Source organism: Pteropus alecto, unplaced genomic scaffold, assembly GCF_000325575.1.
Source record: "Pteropus alecto unplaced genomic scaffold, ASM32557v1 scaffold20, whole genome shotgun sequence".
NCBI lineage: Eukaryota > Metazoa > Chordata > Mammalia > Chiroptera > Pteropodidae > Pteropus > Pteropus alecto.
The window spans coordinates 12,002,518-12,018,080 of record NW_006436298.1 but is presented as its reverse complement, the minus strand read 5'-3'; the positions used below and the strand labels follow the sequence as shown (position 1 = coordinate 12,018,080).

The 15,563-nt window shown below is 32.1% G+C and overlaps 1 protein-coding gene across 1 annotated transcript in view; it reads left to right on the top strand.

Moving 5' to 3' along the window:
• Nucleotides 1-15,563, top strand: part of AP3B1 (adaptor related protein complex 3 subunit beta 1) — a 215,688-nt gene that overhangs the window by 115,618 nt on the left and 84,507 nt on the right. Inside the window, exons 17-18 of the mRNA XM_015590336.1 lie at nt 10,242-10,428; nt 11,392-11,522. Coding sequence (XP_015445822.1) covers nt 10,242-10,428; nt 11,392-11,522 — 318 coding nt within the window. The remainder of the gene's footprint in view (nt 1-10,241; nt 10,429-11,391; nt 11,523-15,563) is intronic.

Here is a 15,563-nt window from a genome sequence, read left to right as displayed (position 1 = left end):
TCCCTCTGTCTCTGTTTTTGTCCCCCTCTTTTTTCAAAACTTTCTGCCTATGTATCTTTCTAACATCCTTCACCCCTTCACACATGCACACATACCACACACTACCACCACCACAGTCTCATGTCTGTGTCTGCCATCCTCTCCTGTCTGTGTTCATTTTCTCTTTTTGTATTTGCTGCGTGTGTCTCTATATGTGTCTTCTTCTCTATCTGCCTTCTCTGCCTACCCATACTCATTCTCTAGTAAACTCTGATGTTGGCCATTCAGAATCCTCTGGTTGACTCCTCAGATTAATTTCTGTATGTTTGGGATTGTCTTCATCCCCACTCGTGATATGAATTGTGTTATTAATAGGTGTACAAGATTTATTACCAATTAATTGCAGATATTCTCTTTCCATGATTTAGATTTTATCTTTACATTTTAAGTCAGTCTTTGAAAGAAATCAGTTAATCATTTCCAGATGTCATGTGGATCTCTTTATGTAATGAGTTACTTTTTAAAAACTAGTAAAAGAAAGGAAACGTGTTTTCTGTTGAGTTTCTTCTTTATTGATAAAAATACTGTTTTAGCCTGGCGTGTCCTGTGTTCACTAAAACCATACAATATCGTGAAAGTCAAGGTGACATCTAAAATATTGTGATTGTTATGACTTTCTGCCTGGTTTGGCTAATCTAAAGTTATCTTACTTATAGATTATTATAAAAGAAAAGTAATACAAAATAAGTATGTTAATCAAAACTGAAGGTAGTGTTTGGCCCTCTTCTTAAGTTGCCAGTTATGAAATGTAGTACTCCTTGTTCAGAAATTACAGAATATATTCCATATCTTTTTATTAGTGAATTTGAAGACAACATAGTTTTCACTCACATTTTTTTCTTGAACTGTATTAATGAAGTTTTAAAGCTCAGCGTCTGAAGTGTTCTATTATATATTTTAGAATGATACTTCAAGATAACCATGATAGACTTCGCCACTAGCTGGTGAAAACATAATGATGTTTAGAAAATATGCCAAATTTTCATATATATTTTTATATAACTCACTGTTTTTAAGTGATTAAATATGAAAGTAGATGAATGAAGGTGTCTGTAGGTTTATGCTCTGTTCTCCAGTTTCTCATTTCTCAAGAAAGGGAGTTTAAGAGAATTTATAAATGAAAACTAGCATTAAAGAATGATTTTTTACACCATCAACTTGACAGCATTTTTAAGTTGTATGGTCCATCCCCACTGAATATGAAACAGACTAAAATGATTGCTTTCACCTTTTTGTAAAAAAAATGAGTTCTGTACTTATTTACTTTAGTCATCTTTAAAACTGAAATAGGGAGACCAAGTCACAGTCTACAGGGACTGGTTTTATGAAGTCCTGATATTTATTTGTAGATCTAAATTCCTTTTGGTCTAGATACCTCAGTGAGCATTCACAGAATTTTTATCGAATTATTTAGTTGTAGGGAATGTTTAAGTTGATTTTTATAAGATGTAGAACTTGTGTTCATTTGTATCCTTAAGGAATAATTTAATAAACTTCTTTAATACTGCAAAATATTTTTACCTGATATAAAAAAGAATTTAAAAATTAGTCAACAGTCCGTTTTCAGCATGATTGAGTTAGCTCCTACTGGACTGACCTTCTCATAGATAACAGCTATAAATTTTGGAAAAGTATAAAAGAATAACTGCCTCAGGTCACAGAAGAGTAAAGAAAAGCGGGAAGATTCTGGACAGGAATTGACACTTAGAAGGAGTAAATTTCCCCACTTTTATGTCTTTTATCCTGAGGACACACTACAGTTGGGACTATGCACAGAGGCTAAAACTCCAAAAGGAAACCCAAAGTCCTTCTGGCCTGAAGGAGTAGAGGGAAAACTGCAGATATTGGAAAGTTAGGGAGGAATTCTAAAAAGGAGAGAGCCAGAATGGGGAGAGCCTCAAAATCTCTGAATAACTTAAAAGCTAAGTCTCTGGGTGACTCGTGAACCACACCTGTGTGGGGTGGATTCAGAGCAGCACACCTAAGAATAAAGGAACCAAACTGAAATTTGAACTGTGCCAAAGAGACAGAGATTTCACTTTAAATCCGACCAAGTTAATTGTCAGCTAAACAGTATTCATTCAAAGAGTATAACAATGTCCAAGGTCTCTGTAATTTAACATCCATAACACCCAAGATACAATCCAAAACTACTCTTCATAAGAAGTACCAGAATGGGGAGCTATTGTTTAATGGATATAGAGTTCCAAATAAAAATTTTGGAGATGGATGATGGCAATGGTTACACAACACTTTGAATGTACTTAATGCCACTGAACTACACACTTAATAATAGTTAAAAGGGTATATTTTACATATATTTTACCACAATAAAAAAGAAGACTAGGGAAATGTGATCAGTTTTCAAGAGAAAAAAAACAACAACACAGAAACCAACCCTGACATGACTCGGATATTGAAATTTGCAAGCAAACATTTTGAAGCAGTTTTGTAGTGGTTGGTGATATAAAGAAAAATTACTCAAAATGAATGAAAAGATAAGAAATCCCAACAGAGAAATAGAAACTATAAAAAAGAGTCAAATGGAAGTTCTGGAACTGAAAAATACAGTACCTGAAACATCAACATCTTGTTTATCTTTAATATTATATATTCTTTAACATTGTAATATTTGGGGGGCTTATAGAGCTATAGAGCTGTTTCTTGTAGTTGTTTTTTTTTTTTTAACTTAACATTTTAAGACTATTTATACAAACTTCTCTAAGCTTCTTTAATTTTCTGATTCTGGATTCTTTCAGATGGAGGTCTGTATTTGGAAAGCAGTTTCACTGTGTGTGATAGCTAGCATAGAATTGTTTGATATCAATTCCTGGCAGTTAGTGATTAAGAGTGCAGCCTCTCACGTTGGACTGTCTGGCTTCAGATCCTGTCTTGCCACTTACCAGCAATGTGATTTAGGACAAATCATATAACCTGTCCAAGATTTAGTTTCCTCATCTGTAAAATGGAAATCATAATAATACAGTCAGCTCTTTATAGTGCAACATGTGTATTCCTAAAAATAATTGTGTTTTATGAAATTGCACAATAAAAACCAGAAGGATTGTTGGAAAAATGGAGCGAGGGGCACAATATTTAAAAAATTCATTGGTGACACATTAAAAAGAAAAAAACCCTAAAAAAAACCCCTAAGAAACACATAAATACTGTAATGAGAATACCTCTTTACCTTGCAAAAGACCTGATGTTTGCTTGTGGGAATGGGTGTTGAAATGGTTGTATTTGCATTAAGCAGTAGAAGAATGGTTAATCTGAAATTGCATGGAGAGTTGTACCACCAAGTGTGGCTGAATATGGCCCATAACACATGTGGTGATCTGAGGCTGATGTTTGAGGTGGGGATGTTTCATTATTCCTACACAGCCCAGTTCACCTGGGTGCAGTTCTCTGCCTTCACCCGGTTTTTCTTGTGAACAACATCATGCAAGCAAACACAAAATTCACATTATGCCGAAATTGTTTTCTAAAATGTCAACTGAATTGGAACAGATGTGCATTTTCCAGTCAGAACAGAACTCACTACACCTACCTCACTCACATACTAGTTATAGATTAAACGAGACTGTCCGTGTAAAGTGCTTGGATTTCCTGGTACATAATAGTGCTTAGGTCATGCTAGTTACTCTACTGTTTTTGTAACCTTAGTTTACACTGTTAACCAACTGTTGGATTTTTATTAGAGAGGGTAAGGAAACTAGTCCAGTTCCTGAGAATCTCTATTCTCGTTAGGAAAAACATTCCATTTGAGTTTATTCTACCGAGAAAAGAGTGTTGAAATACCTCTTTTGATAATTTTATGAAGAAAAATGTTTGAGATATAAATATCAAAAGTAGAAAACAATTAGAATACTCTCGTAAGGAGAGTAATTTCATTGTTTTATGGGGGAAAAGTTAAAAGACTTCGAAACTAATTAAATTTGCTACAACTCTTCAGCTCTTAAGACATAGTATAAAGATTTAGCATGGCTTCCTTGAAATAGTCTACTGAGGTCTGAGACGGAAAGCTAGGATATTTGATTAAACTGACTAATAACAGTTAAAAATAAATGAATAAAGAGTTCATTCGTTTTTAAACTACCTCTAATAGTATGTCATCTTTTAAATGTAGTGCAAGTAACATGAGTGAATGTTTTACTTAAAGTAGCTTGTGTTTTTATTTTTAATTATGAAATAATGTGAACCTATAGAAAAGTACAAAATAGAATACACACACAGTCTACTACTAAGATTGTTGATGTTTTGCCATATTTATTTATTTATTTATTTATTTTTTGCAATAGATAGAGGTAAAACCTCAAGTTCCCATGTGCACCTTTGTTTCTTCTCCATTGGTAGTCACTGTCATATTTGGTGGTGTGTTTCAATCATGCATGTTTTATATTTTTATTACCTGACTACCCATATACAATGTATGTTATTATGGGTTTTGAAATTTTGCATAAGTAGACAGTATTATACTTTATGTATACTTACAAATTTTACTTTTTCACTTAATACCATGTTTTAAAAACATTGATGTGTAAATATAGCTTATTTGTTTTAATTACTTGCGTCATTTTCTTTGAGATGGTTAAGTTTCTACTTTTCAGCTATTAGAAAAGAAAATGCTTCATTGAATATCCTTAGTATTTGTATTTTCTTGTATCACTTTCCAGACTTTTTGATTCTTAGTAAGACATTTTATAAATCACACTGATGTTGTGGGGATCCTCCCTGAAGTTAAAAGCAAATTCTCTTTTGCCTTGTGGATCGGGTCTTGGGAGGAATTTATCCCCGTCCCCAGCCCCTTTAGCATGACTTAGCAAAAGGGACTCGGGCTCTGTGCAGTGACAGCTCAACCCTTTCTTGCATATATTTTCTTGGCAATAAAAAGCTCAAGTAAATATAACATATAAAGGAAGAATTTACAGAAAACTTACCAAGTTGACAAAAATTTGGCTACTATTGAGTTTACTAAATTACATCCAGATCACATAACGAATTCCACTTACTCATGAAATGATGAAGTTGATTACTAGTTAGTATTGCTTAGATTTGCTTCTGGTATAGGTTAAGATTATTCTATGTAGCTTTTCTTCATTTACCAAACACATTTGCCAATATCCTTCTTTTTAAAAATAACTATGTGGAACCAGTATTAATCTTTGCTATGCTAAATGCTGAATTCTGTGTACTTTTTTATATTCCTTAAACAAGTAGTATATCTAAGCTGATTTTAGGACTTTAAGAGACCTTTTTTACTATTTTGTGATGACATTAAATATTTGAGAAAAGCTATTGTAGGTAAAAATATGTTGCCTGTATTTCGAGAAGTTTTTTTTTATATAATTAATTAATTTTTATAGCATTCCCCAAAATTCATTTTTTCTGTGTCATAGTGACTTAAGGTCAATCTGAAGAAAATGTAATTGGTATAAATAGTCTCTGGATACCATTAGCTATTAGTTGGTATCAGTAATGATTCCTTAAATCTAAGCAGGAAAATTAATCTGAAATCAAAATTTACTAAATAGCTATATATAAGATATTGAATATTTCTGTTATTGAGGGTACATTGTATTCTCGCATAATTTTATGAATAAAACCTGTTTTAAAGTACTGTGTAATATCTGATCTGGTTTTGGGTTGAGCCTTTGGTCATATTAAAAATACCATGATTGTTTACTTGATCATTGTCTACTTTCTCCATAACTGTTTCCCAGAACAGATCTAATTTATGTCAGTTATCTCATTGTCCCATCCAGTTTAGGATTTGTCCCAAAATGTTCATTTTTAATAAAGTAGTATCATTAATAATTACTTTAAAATAAGACAGTGTAAGTTGTAGACCTCCACGTAACCACTACTGTGGTTTTGTCTAGTGGCATGAAGGACACAAAAGCAGTGAACAGAAATTTCATTTTAGTATGTAAAACATTTGAATTGGAAAGACTTTGTCTTTTTCCGACCTTTATTTGATGCAGCATAACTCCTCCCTGGTAGAGCAGCATGCAGGATATGTGCTGACAAAGCAAAGTGTGCTCTGACAAGGAAGTGGGGAGAAGCTAAGTCCTTCACTTTTCCAGTGGTGGTGAGATGAGTGTTTAAGTGTTTTATCCTTTGGCAACTTGATGTACCAGCAAGGTGTGCCATAGCCTGTGTGAAGCATGGAGCTCTCAGCTGTTATTGGATGGAGTCAGAAGAAAACATGGGAAATTAGAGATTGAGTTTGGTGAAATATGTCCAGGAGCTAGAGACAGAACAGTCCTGCTATATAGATCAGCAAAGAAAGTGGTCACAGCGCTCTCGCTGCGGTAGTTTTGTCATTTATTGTGTGGTGTAAATCTAAAAACCTATTTATCTTATTATTTGGCAGTTCTTTTTTGTTGTTGTTAAAAGCCAAGCAATGATGAATTCTCAAAAATGAAAGTGTATATTTAATAAAGAATGAAGTTCTGAATTTCTCTGCCAGTACTTAACGTGTACAAAATGTTTATCAACATTTACCATCCACCGTGAGAGTTGTAATGATACCACTGACCACATCACAACCAGAAGACACGACAAATCTGCTAAAAAAGTATCAGCATCTATTTTAAAAGTTAGGAGTTATTTTTAAAGGATTGTGTTTCAAATGACATATATAGGTATAGATGTTTACATCTGTTTCTGTGAAACATGATCTCATTTAGATCAAATAACTTAAAAAATTAATTTGGTCATTTTTATTGCAAAGTTTTCTTCTGCACATACGAAAAATGAAGCAATAACAGTTATGTATTGGCTCCATTAGCAGAAAAAGGACTTCAACAACACAGATTTTTAAATAGAAAATCAATTAATCCCAATAGTAGTTCGACTTTTTTTCACTCAAAGCTTTTGTGCATATGTTCAGTCAATGCTATAACTGGAGTTAAAATAAAGCTTTTGTAAGTTTATTCTGTCAAAAGTGCCATAAATGCTATTGTAAGTTTAAAAGCCCAACATAGAAGATCAAATTACTCACTTTTGCTGAAAGGATGTTGTCATGGTAAAATCAGTGTTCTTATTCAGAAAACTATGGAGGAGAAATATTTTGGGAATTGGTTGTAGTGCATGCAAACTAATTCTACTTGTTCTACCAACTGAAGTAAAAGTGTAATGGTCAAATTTACTGATATTTGATATGAATGGTTTAACTGAACTACAGAATTCTTCTGATGAAGCTAATGTTGAAGAAACATACTTCATCGTGACAGCATGCACTCTGGTATGCAACTCTCTGCTGCATGTTACCAGCAGATTAGAAATGTGATTTTGTGAAAAACTGCTTTGTAAATTGACCTAAGTGTCCTAATTGGCTTTTCTCTGGTGAGGTTGGGGAATGGGCTAGGAAGGGGTGGTGGGTGAGAGTAAAGAAACTTTGTACTATAATGTTATATTTTAATTCAAAATCATTTGGAAATCTTTTTTTATTATTATTAGTTTCAGTTATATAGTACATTGGTTAGACATTATGTAGTTTATAAAACAATCCCCCTCATTGGTCTTTCGCTCCTCTGGCTCTCCACCTAGCCACATTAATGCTGACTGCATTCCCTATGCCGTGCTCCCCATACCCATGACCGTCTATCAGTCTTTAAAGTGTTCACCAAATAGAGTGCCTAAACCTTCAGTTTTTGAAAATTTTAGGAAATAGCAATTCTTGGAAACAAATCTTGCAAACAGGGAGACATTGAAATTATCTCTATAAGCAAGGAAAGAACTGAACAAATTAACTGTTAAGAGCTCAAGATTTATTCTAGAAGTTCTGTCTTTTGCAGTAGCTCAATTACCATGAAGACTTTTTTGATGGAGCTTCTGTTTTTAATTGAATGTTTATATTTTGTATTAGAATGAAATGACATTGAGAAGACAATTGATTTTGCAGTATCTAAATTTGGTAATTTATTTTAAAAGTATGAACAAAGAATTATATGTAAGTTTTGTTTCATAAAAATAATTATCAAAAAAGTTTCATTGAATAAAGGGGTAAAGTTAAATATCTAGGCTTGAAATACTTACAAATGTTAACACAAAATAAAGCATTGAGAATATCCTTCATTCAATGGAATTTTCTCTACATATCAGATTGTCCAATACTGTAAAAAGAGTGTTTTCTCTATTAAAAATATTATGGTTTATAGGAAGAGTATGTTGAAAATGTCAATAATATCATAATTATTGATCATAAAATTCAATTTTGAAGAAGATTGTAGGTAACCTTATTTTTGTTTAAAAATTTTCAAAATAATAAGATAATTTAAAAATATGTTCCTCAGAGAAATAACCAATGACTTGGTATTAGAGATAGATACAGCTAAGAAAATGATTAAAGTATATGAATGTAAATGATATTCTGCTTATGTTTTCAATGCATCATTGTACATGGATATGGTTTTATCTTTTAGAAAGAATTTTATTTATGAAAATACATTTTTATAAAACTGTTTTATAAGCCCACCAATGTAGTAAATCAAGTTTTACAGTCAATAAACATTTTTTAAAATTATGTAATTACTTAAAATTTCCTAGCTCACTCTCAATGATTGTGTGTTAATCTATCAAAATAGTTTGTTCCTAAAAATTAATTCCAAGAATCTGAAATATAAACAAATATATCATTACACTAGCTCAAAAAAATCATTGTAGTGAACAGACTTAGTTTCTTTCTCTGATTTATTTTAATTGTACATTCTAAATCTCAACACTCAAATGAACTTTAGAGTTAACCTAGTTGTAAATTCCCACTCTGTATTTGAGAAAACTAATGATTAGACACTTACCCATTAGTTTTCTCTGGTTATCCCAGGAAGTTAATTACAGTTTAGTATATTTTACATCCTTTTGAGCTGTATTCCTCATTTGGTGAACATTTTGCTAATTGTCTTTAAAAATAGATCATAGAATTATTCTCATCAGCAGTTGAACCAGCATGGTCTAATAATTAGTGAATAGCAATTGGTGTTAAAATTCATAATAGCTTTTAATATTTTCACTTGTATTTTTTATAGTTCTACTTTATTAAAACTAGGTTAATGCTTTTTAAATACATTGTTACTGAAAGGTTGTTTTTTATCCAAATCAGTTGTCTCAACCAATTATTATTGTAAAGGAGTTTACCACACCATTTTTGTACTTTGAGTTATTGTTCTAGAACTGTCTTTAGCTCTGCCTGACTTGATTAATTTTATATCTTTATCTGTTTTTAATATCTGTAAAATGTTCTAATGTAGATGTTTATTTTTTCCATGTATTATGAATCCCGTTTAATTTATAGTTGCGTTTGGGTGTAACCTTCTAAATTAAAACTATGCTTTTCAACAAAATAACTGGAGTTTAAAATACAAAGCTATTCTGTTAACATTTCAATTTTGGTGTAATATTAAAATTATCTCAATATATGTTAATGTAGTACATTCAAAAATTGACTTAGGAAATCTTATTACAGTGTAAAAGCTACTATAATAAGTTGTTCCCTTACCTAAATAAATAAATGACCAGTATTACTAGCGGCTGTAAGCAGCATGAAGAAAAAAATAGAAGGAGTCTTTTATCCTAGTTTTTAGAGGGCATCAGCAGCTTGCTTTTATGAAAAAGTAACAGCTAAATGCACTGCAAATAATTTGCAGTAATCCAGTTCAGTGATTCATGTGTCTGCTTTAATGGGTCATAATTCAGGGTAAAGTAACTGAGTGCAGTCAGAGTGCAGACACTACTTATGCCAGGGACAGTATCTCTTCATAAAACACACCTCAGGAGAAGCAGTTTGCCAGCCCCCTAATACTCTCTGATGTTTTGATGTCCTGCATATTTTTCCGATTAAGTTTTGAGTGCCATGTTTTTAGTTGTATTTCCACATTCATTATTCTCACGTAGACCCTTCAGCGGGTTTGCCATATATGATTATTTTTTTAATGATGCCTTTCTTTCCACTTCAGCAGTTTAATAATCTAGCACATGGCTGCTTCTCAGTACTCAGCATTCACCTCCCCAATACCGAAGAGGACATGTGCTTTGGCTTCAAAATTCCATTTGCAGTGTTAGAAATGCATATTCCCTATGGAACAACATTTGTTTGACATAACCATTCATTTTTATTACCTCTTTAAATATGTTTATCCAGAGTTATCAATAATCATAAATAACTGTATTCTCATCTTGTTCTTTTTTTTTTCCAACAGACAAAATTGCTTACCCAGTACATATTAAATCTCGGCAAGTATGATCAAAACTACGACATCAGAGACCGTACAAGATTTATTAGGCAGCTTATTGTTCCGAATGAAAAGAGTGGAGCTTTAAGTAAATATGCCAAAAAAATATTCCTAGCACAAAAACCTGCACCACTGCTTGAGTCTCCTTATAAAGGTATTCTTATTAGAATATAACCACACAATATATGTTATCTAAAAAATTATGACGGGATGTCCTGTTTCTAATGTGTTTAAGATTTATCTCTTAGGAAATATAAATGATTAGCATATATAAGAACAATGTGCTTTCTAGTCATTCATCTGTTCTGCAGAGCAAGCTTTATATTAGGTAAAGTTTATATTTCTATAGACCTTACTTAAATAATCTCAGTGTTCTGATTTGATTTTTATTCTTACTAAACAGTTTAGCTGAACAACAGACAAAAGCTGTGTTCTTGTAGACATCAACTTCATTTCTATTTTAAATAGATAGCTTTATTTAATAAGGAATATAATTCACTTTAATAGTGAGTTGTTATTAATTAAATGTTTTATGTATACTAACAAACTTTTGTAGGAATAATTATTCCATAAAAATATTCCTTTATATTTAAATTTGTTTTTCAAAGCTGGACATTGACTCTTATTTCCCATCTTTAAAAAAAGAGTAATTTATTTATCAGTTTCACAAGTAGCCATTACAAGTGGGAATCAGATGATTATATACCTTGGTTTTCATATTGTTTCTTATTTAATTGTTGTAAAGTGATGAAAAGTAGTTCAGTTTTATAGAAAAACTGTTAAAATTCTGGGTGTGTTTGTGCAAAGACGTGTATATGGATTGTTTAACTGTGCTGTCAGTCTTAATATTCACAGCAAAGTAATTTTTAGAGAAGCTGCATTTCAGAGCAACACCTCTAAACACACTGACCGATTAGTTTTTTTATTGACCGTTATGGGGGAGATTATTGTAATCTATGGACTGAAATCAGTTTTTTGACCTATGAAGAGCCTCCTAGTTTATATTTATTCCTTGACATTTTAGGTAATATGCCAATTACCTTGAGCTCTGATTAGGATTGTTCTATGTTATATACAGCTCATATTGTTTATTTTATATTTTCCTCTATTTTAATAGATAGAGATCATTTCCAGCTTGGCACTTTATCTCATACTCTGAACACTAAAGCCACTGGGTACCTGGAATTATCTAATTGGCCAGAGGTGGCGCCTGACCCATCAGTGCGAAATGTAGAAGTAATAGAGTTGGTAAGTTGACCTTCCTGAGATTAATTTTGTCAAGCAGTGGGAGGTTCTAAAATAACTATTACTTTATATAAAAGCTTTTGGGGGGGGGGCGGGTTGAAAATTGGAAATTGTTCTGGCATTTCTAATTGTAATGTGTTAGATATTTTCTACCTTGCTGTTATGGGAACTAAATATTGTAGTATTCCTCCGTCATTGTACACGTACTATTCCTTTTCTTCAAGGATATAGAGAATTAAATTCTCTACATCGGCATCACCCACATTTGTGGTATTGCATTTGTAGCTGTGGTAGATTCAATTTCTAAGGTATTTAATTTCATTGGATTGAGCTTTTTCTATTTTAGAGATTTGTAAGCTTCCTGTCAATATTTTTCTAAATAATTTTTGCTGTTCTCTTCCAAAGAAATCATACAAAGCGTTCTGGATTTTCTGATGAACCTGTTTTAAGTGACGCCTAAACGTAAATAAGGAGCATTGCGTACCAAAAATGTTCTTAGACAAGGTCACGATTAAAATGAATAATATGTTGCTTTCACATTAAAAAAAAAAAGCTTCTATATAAATACTCTTTTCCTAGATCTTTTAAAAATGCTGGCTACTAAAATAAAAGAATTAATGTTCTTCCCTTATATTATCTCTTTCTTATATAAACAAGAAAAATAGAGGGTCTTCTGATTGGCTTTAGAGAGTGATTACATGAAATATATCTACTTTTATATAAATATAAAAGTAGAATGAATAAAAAAGAACAATTAGATATTATATTCTGGATCCTTTTCTGGTAGAAAAGGTATATTGAACAAGGATTCAGATAACCAGAGTTCTTTCCCACTAACTCCTATGGGAAAATCAGTTAACCTTCTTGCCTATTAATTTATCATATACAGTGGAAGAAAATCTTTATTACTTTAAATAGATGAATTTCTATAATTGTCATAGCCAAGTAATTTGATCCTTTTGAGAAATACTTTTAACTGTTCAGACTTACAGAAGCAATAATAACTGATAATGGCTCCATTTAGCAAACCCTGACAGTGTACTTTGATAGCGTTTTACAAACATTATCTTGTTTAAACCTCATAATGATTATATGTGATGGTTATTGTTGTTCCCATTTGCAGATGAGGAAATCGAGGTTCAGAGAGCCTAAGTAAATTATCCAAGTTCACGTAGATAGTGAGTGAAGGAACTGGAATTCCAACCCAGAGCGAGTCTACTGGGTCTGAGTCTACTGTTCATGTTCTTACTGCATTTTAGTGAAGAGAGGAGGCTAAACTTGTTTGCAAATCTGTATTATCCTTTGTACTTAGCACCATCATTTTCATGTTGTGACATGAAAATCGTCTCTACTTAGAGGTGATTTTTAAAAATGTAAAAGTTATTAAAACTAATTGCATATCTATTCCTTCCTTGTAAGTAAGTTTGCTGATTTTCGCTCAAGTCTACATATTCTTAAGTAGTCTTCAAAAAGATTGACCTATATGTGCAATTTTTGGTCAGATGCTTGAATACAAAGAGAATATTTTTTATTATGATTCTTTCCATGGATCTTCTCTCTCTCTTAATTTCTTATTGTTCCTGCACATTGTTTTTATGGATTCATCCTTTTTCATTATTGGATGCATAATGTTTTGGCCCAAATAAAACCATCCTTTTATCCTCCTCCCGTTTCCACCCTTGCTGCCTCATTCCACGCCCCCCAAAAATAATTAATTAATTAATTTAATTAAAATAGTTTATCTTCTCAGAAATTGAAAGCAATGCTATGCAATTTAATTTGGTTTCAGTAGTATCTTTCTATTGGCTGATAGGTTGGTTGGTTGACTGGCTGCCATTTTCATGTGCTCTTCTAAGCTTTAACTACCTTATAGGAACGGTACTTAAATAACTTATTTTCTTATGTTCATTTCACCTGTCCAGTTCAACAGAGACAGATCGATTCTTTTTCACTTTGCTGACTACGTTCAAGAAATTCATAATTGGCAACTTAGTTATAGAGAATAATTATAACTGATGCAACACAGTTAAAACTGTCACTGACTGTTGATACTGTTCAACAGTCAGTTTTGTCTCGGGACATATTGGCTTAAAATTATACTATAAAACAATTAAATATAAAAATAATGTACATAATTTTATTATTAAATACAACTGTAACAATGTAGAAAGTCTTTCTTACCTCTCACTCTACCTCACCCCTCCCCCAAAGTTACATCAATGTTCATGCACATAATATAGTGTTATCCTAGTTTTACTATAAGTGACTTACAGTGTCTCATCTTGTGACTATAAAATATAACTTAGTAAGAAAAAAATGGGCTACGTTTAATGATCTGATATTTTAATCAAAACATCGGGGAACCTAGTCAGAGTGACACTAGAAGTCACTTTGAATTACATACTACCATTTCCAGGACATCAAATATAATGCCTATTTATATGATACCAGTAAGTTTTAAAGATCCATTAGAATTTTAGTTCTAGAAAGTCCTTTTCCTCCCAGTTACTGATCTTTTGCATATCAAGGGTATTTTGCTTTATAAACACATCTATTATCAATATGTTATCTCTCATAGGAACTTTAGTGCCTTGCTGTTCTTTCCTCTTCTCTTTTCCTTGTTACTTCTTTTTCTTAGAATGATACAATTAACATAGTCGTAAAAGATCATAACAAATTAAAATATTTTTATTGTCTAAAACTCTATAGGTAGTTGATGGCCATGTCAAGATAATTTGCCCCTTTGACCATAGAAGTTCAATTTCTCTTATTTGTTGATTTAGTCTTACCCTGAAAGCCATAGTCTAATTAATTTTTTCCCCATAAATTGATCTGACACACTTTTGTCCAGTCTTCAGAAAAATGTTTGTTTGGACTTAAGAAAATAGGAACTTTAGTGTTTACTGAATATAGGAGAACTTTGTTTATAGAGTACTATCTTTATTCATATTTAGAGGACAGAGCATTTTAAATACATATATAAAGAAAGCAGTATTGCTGATCTTATGTATCTTCAAATATATGAGTAATTTTTAGTCATTTTTCTATTGTTCATATAGTAATTTTCTAGGTTACTGAAACTTACCTTTTTAAGTAACATTCCTTAAGCCCTTAAGCCGTTTAGGTCAGTGGTTTTCAACCCTAGCTGCACATTATAATCAGATGGAGATCTTTAAACAAAACAAACCTATGTCAGACCTGCACCAGACCAATTAAATCAGAATCTTAGGAGATAAATCCCAGGTATTAGCTTTTTTAGTATTAGTATCTTTATTGTTTGTGTTAGTTTTAAAACTATATATATTCTCAGGTGATTCTAATGTATATCCACCGTTTAGAACCATTCTTGAATAAGAACCTCTGTAATGCTATTAATTCCTTTATAACAAAATGTATACTCTAGCAGACTGGCACATAATAGAAACTCACTTAAAAGCATGATAAATAAATGAGTCTTAACCACTTTGACCTTTTAAAAAAATAACATTTCTCTGCCTTTTAAAAGAGAGTATACAAAACAATTTAGTTTTTTCTTGATGAATCAAGGTCACAATTATGAAAATAATTTATTTTACTTTAATACACTGTATTAAATTCTGAGGGGCTGTTCAAACAACTAAGAAATTATTGCCAGATATTTGTATATAAAATATTCAGAAATCCCTGTTCTCCCAAAGCTGACATACTATCAGAAATTGTATAATTTATATAAATTGTATAATTATATAAATTGTATGTTAGAAAATAATAAGTGCTGTAACCAAAAGAAAAAAAAAAAAAAAGATTAGAGCAAAGTAAGATTGGAAGTGCCAGGTATAGGAGGTTGGAATTTTACATAGAGTCGTCCTCCCTGAGGTGACTTTTGTGCATAGGTTTTGAAGGAAGTGAGGAAGTTATCTGGGGGTGAGTGTTGGAAATGGGAACAGCTAGGGGAAAGACCCTAAAGTGGGAGCATTCCTGGGGTGTTTGAAGGAAAGGTAAGGAGTAGCTGGAACAGAGCGGTTAGGAGGGAGAGCAGCAGGAGGTCAGGGAGGCGAGGGAAGA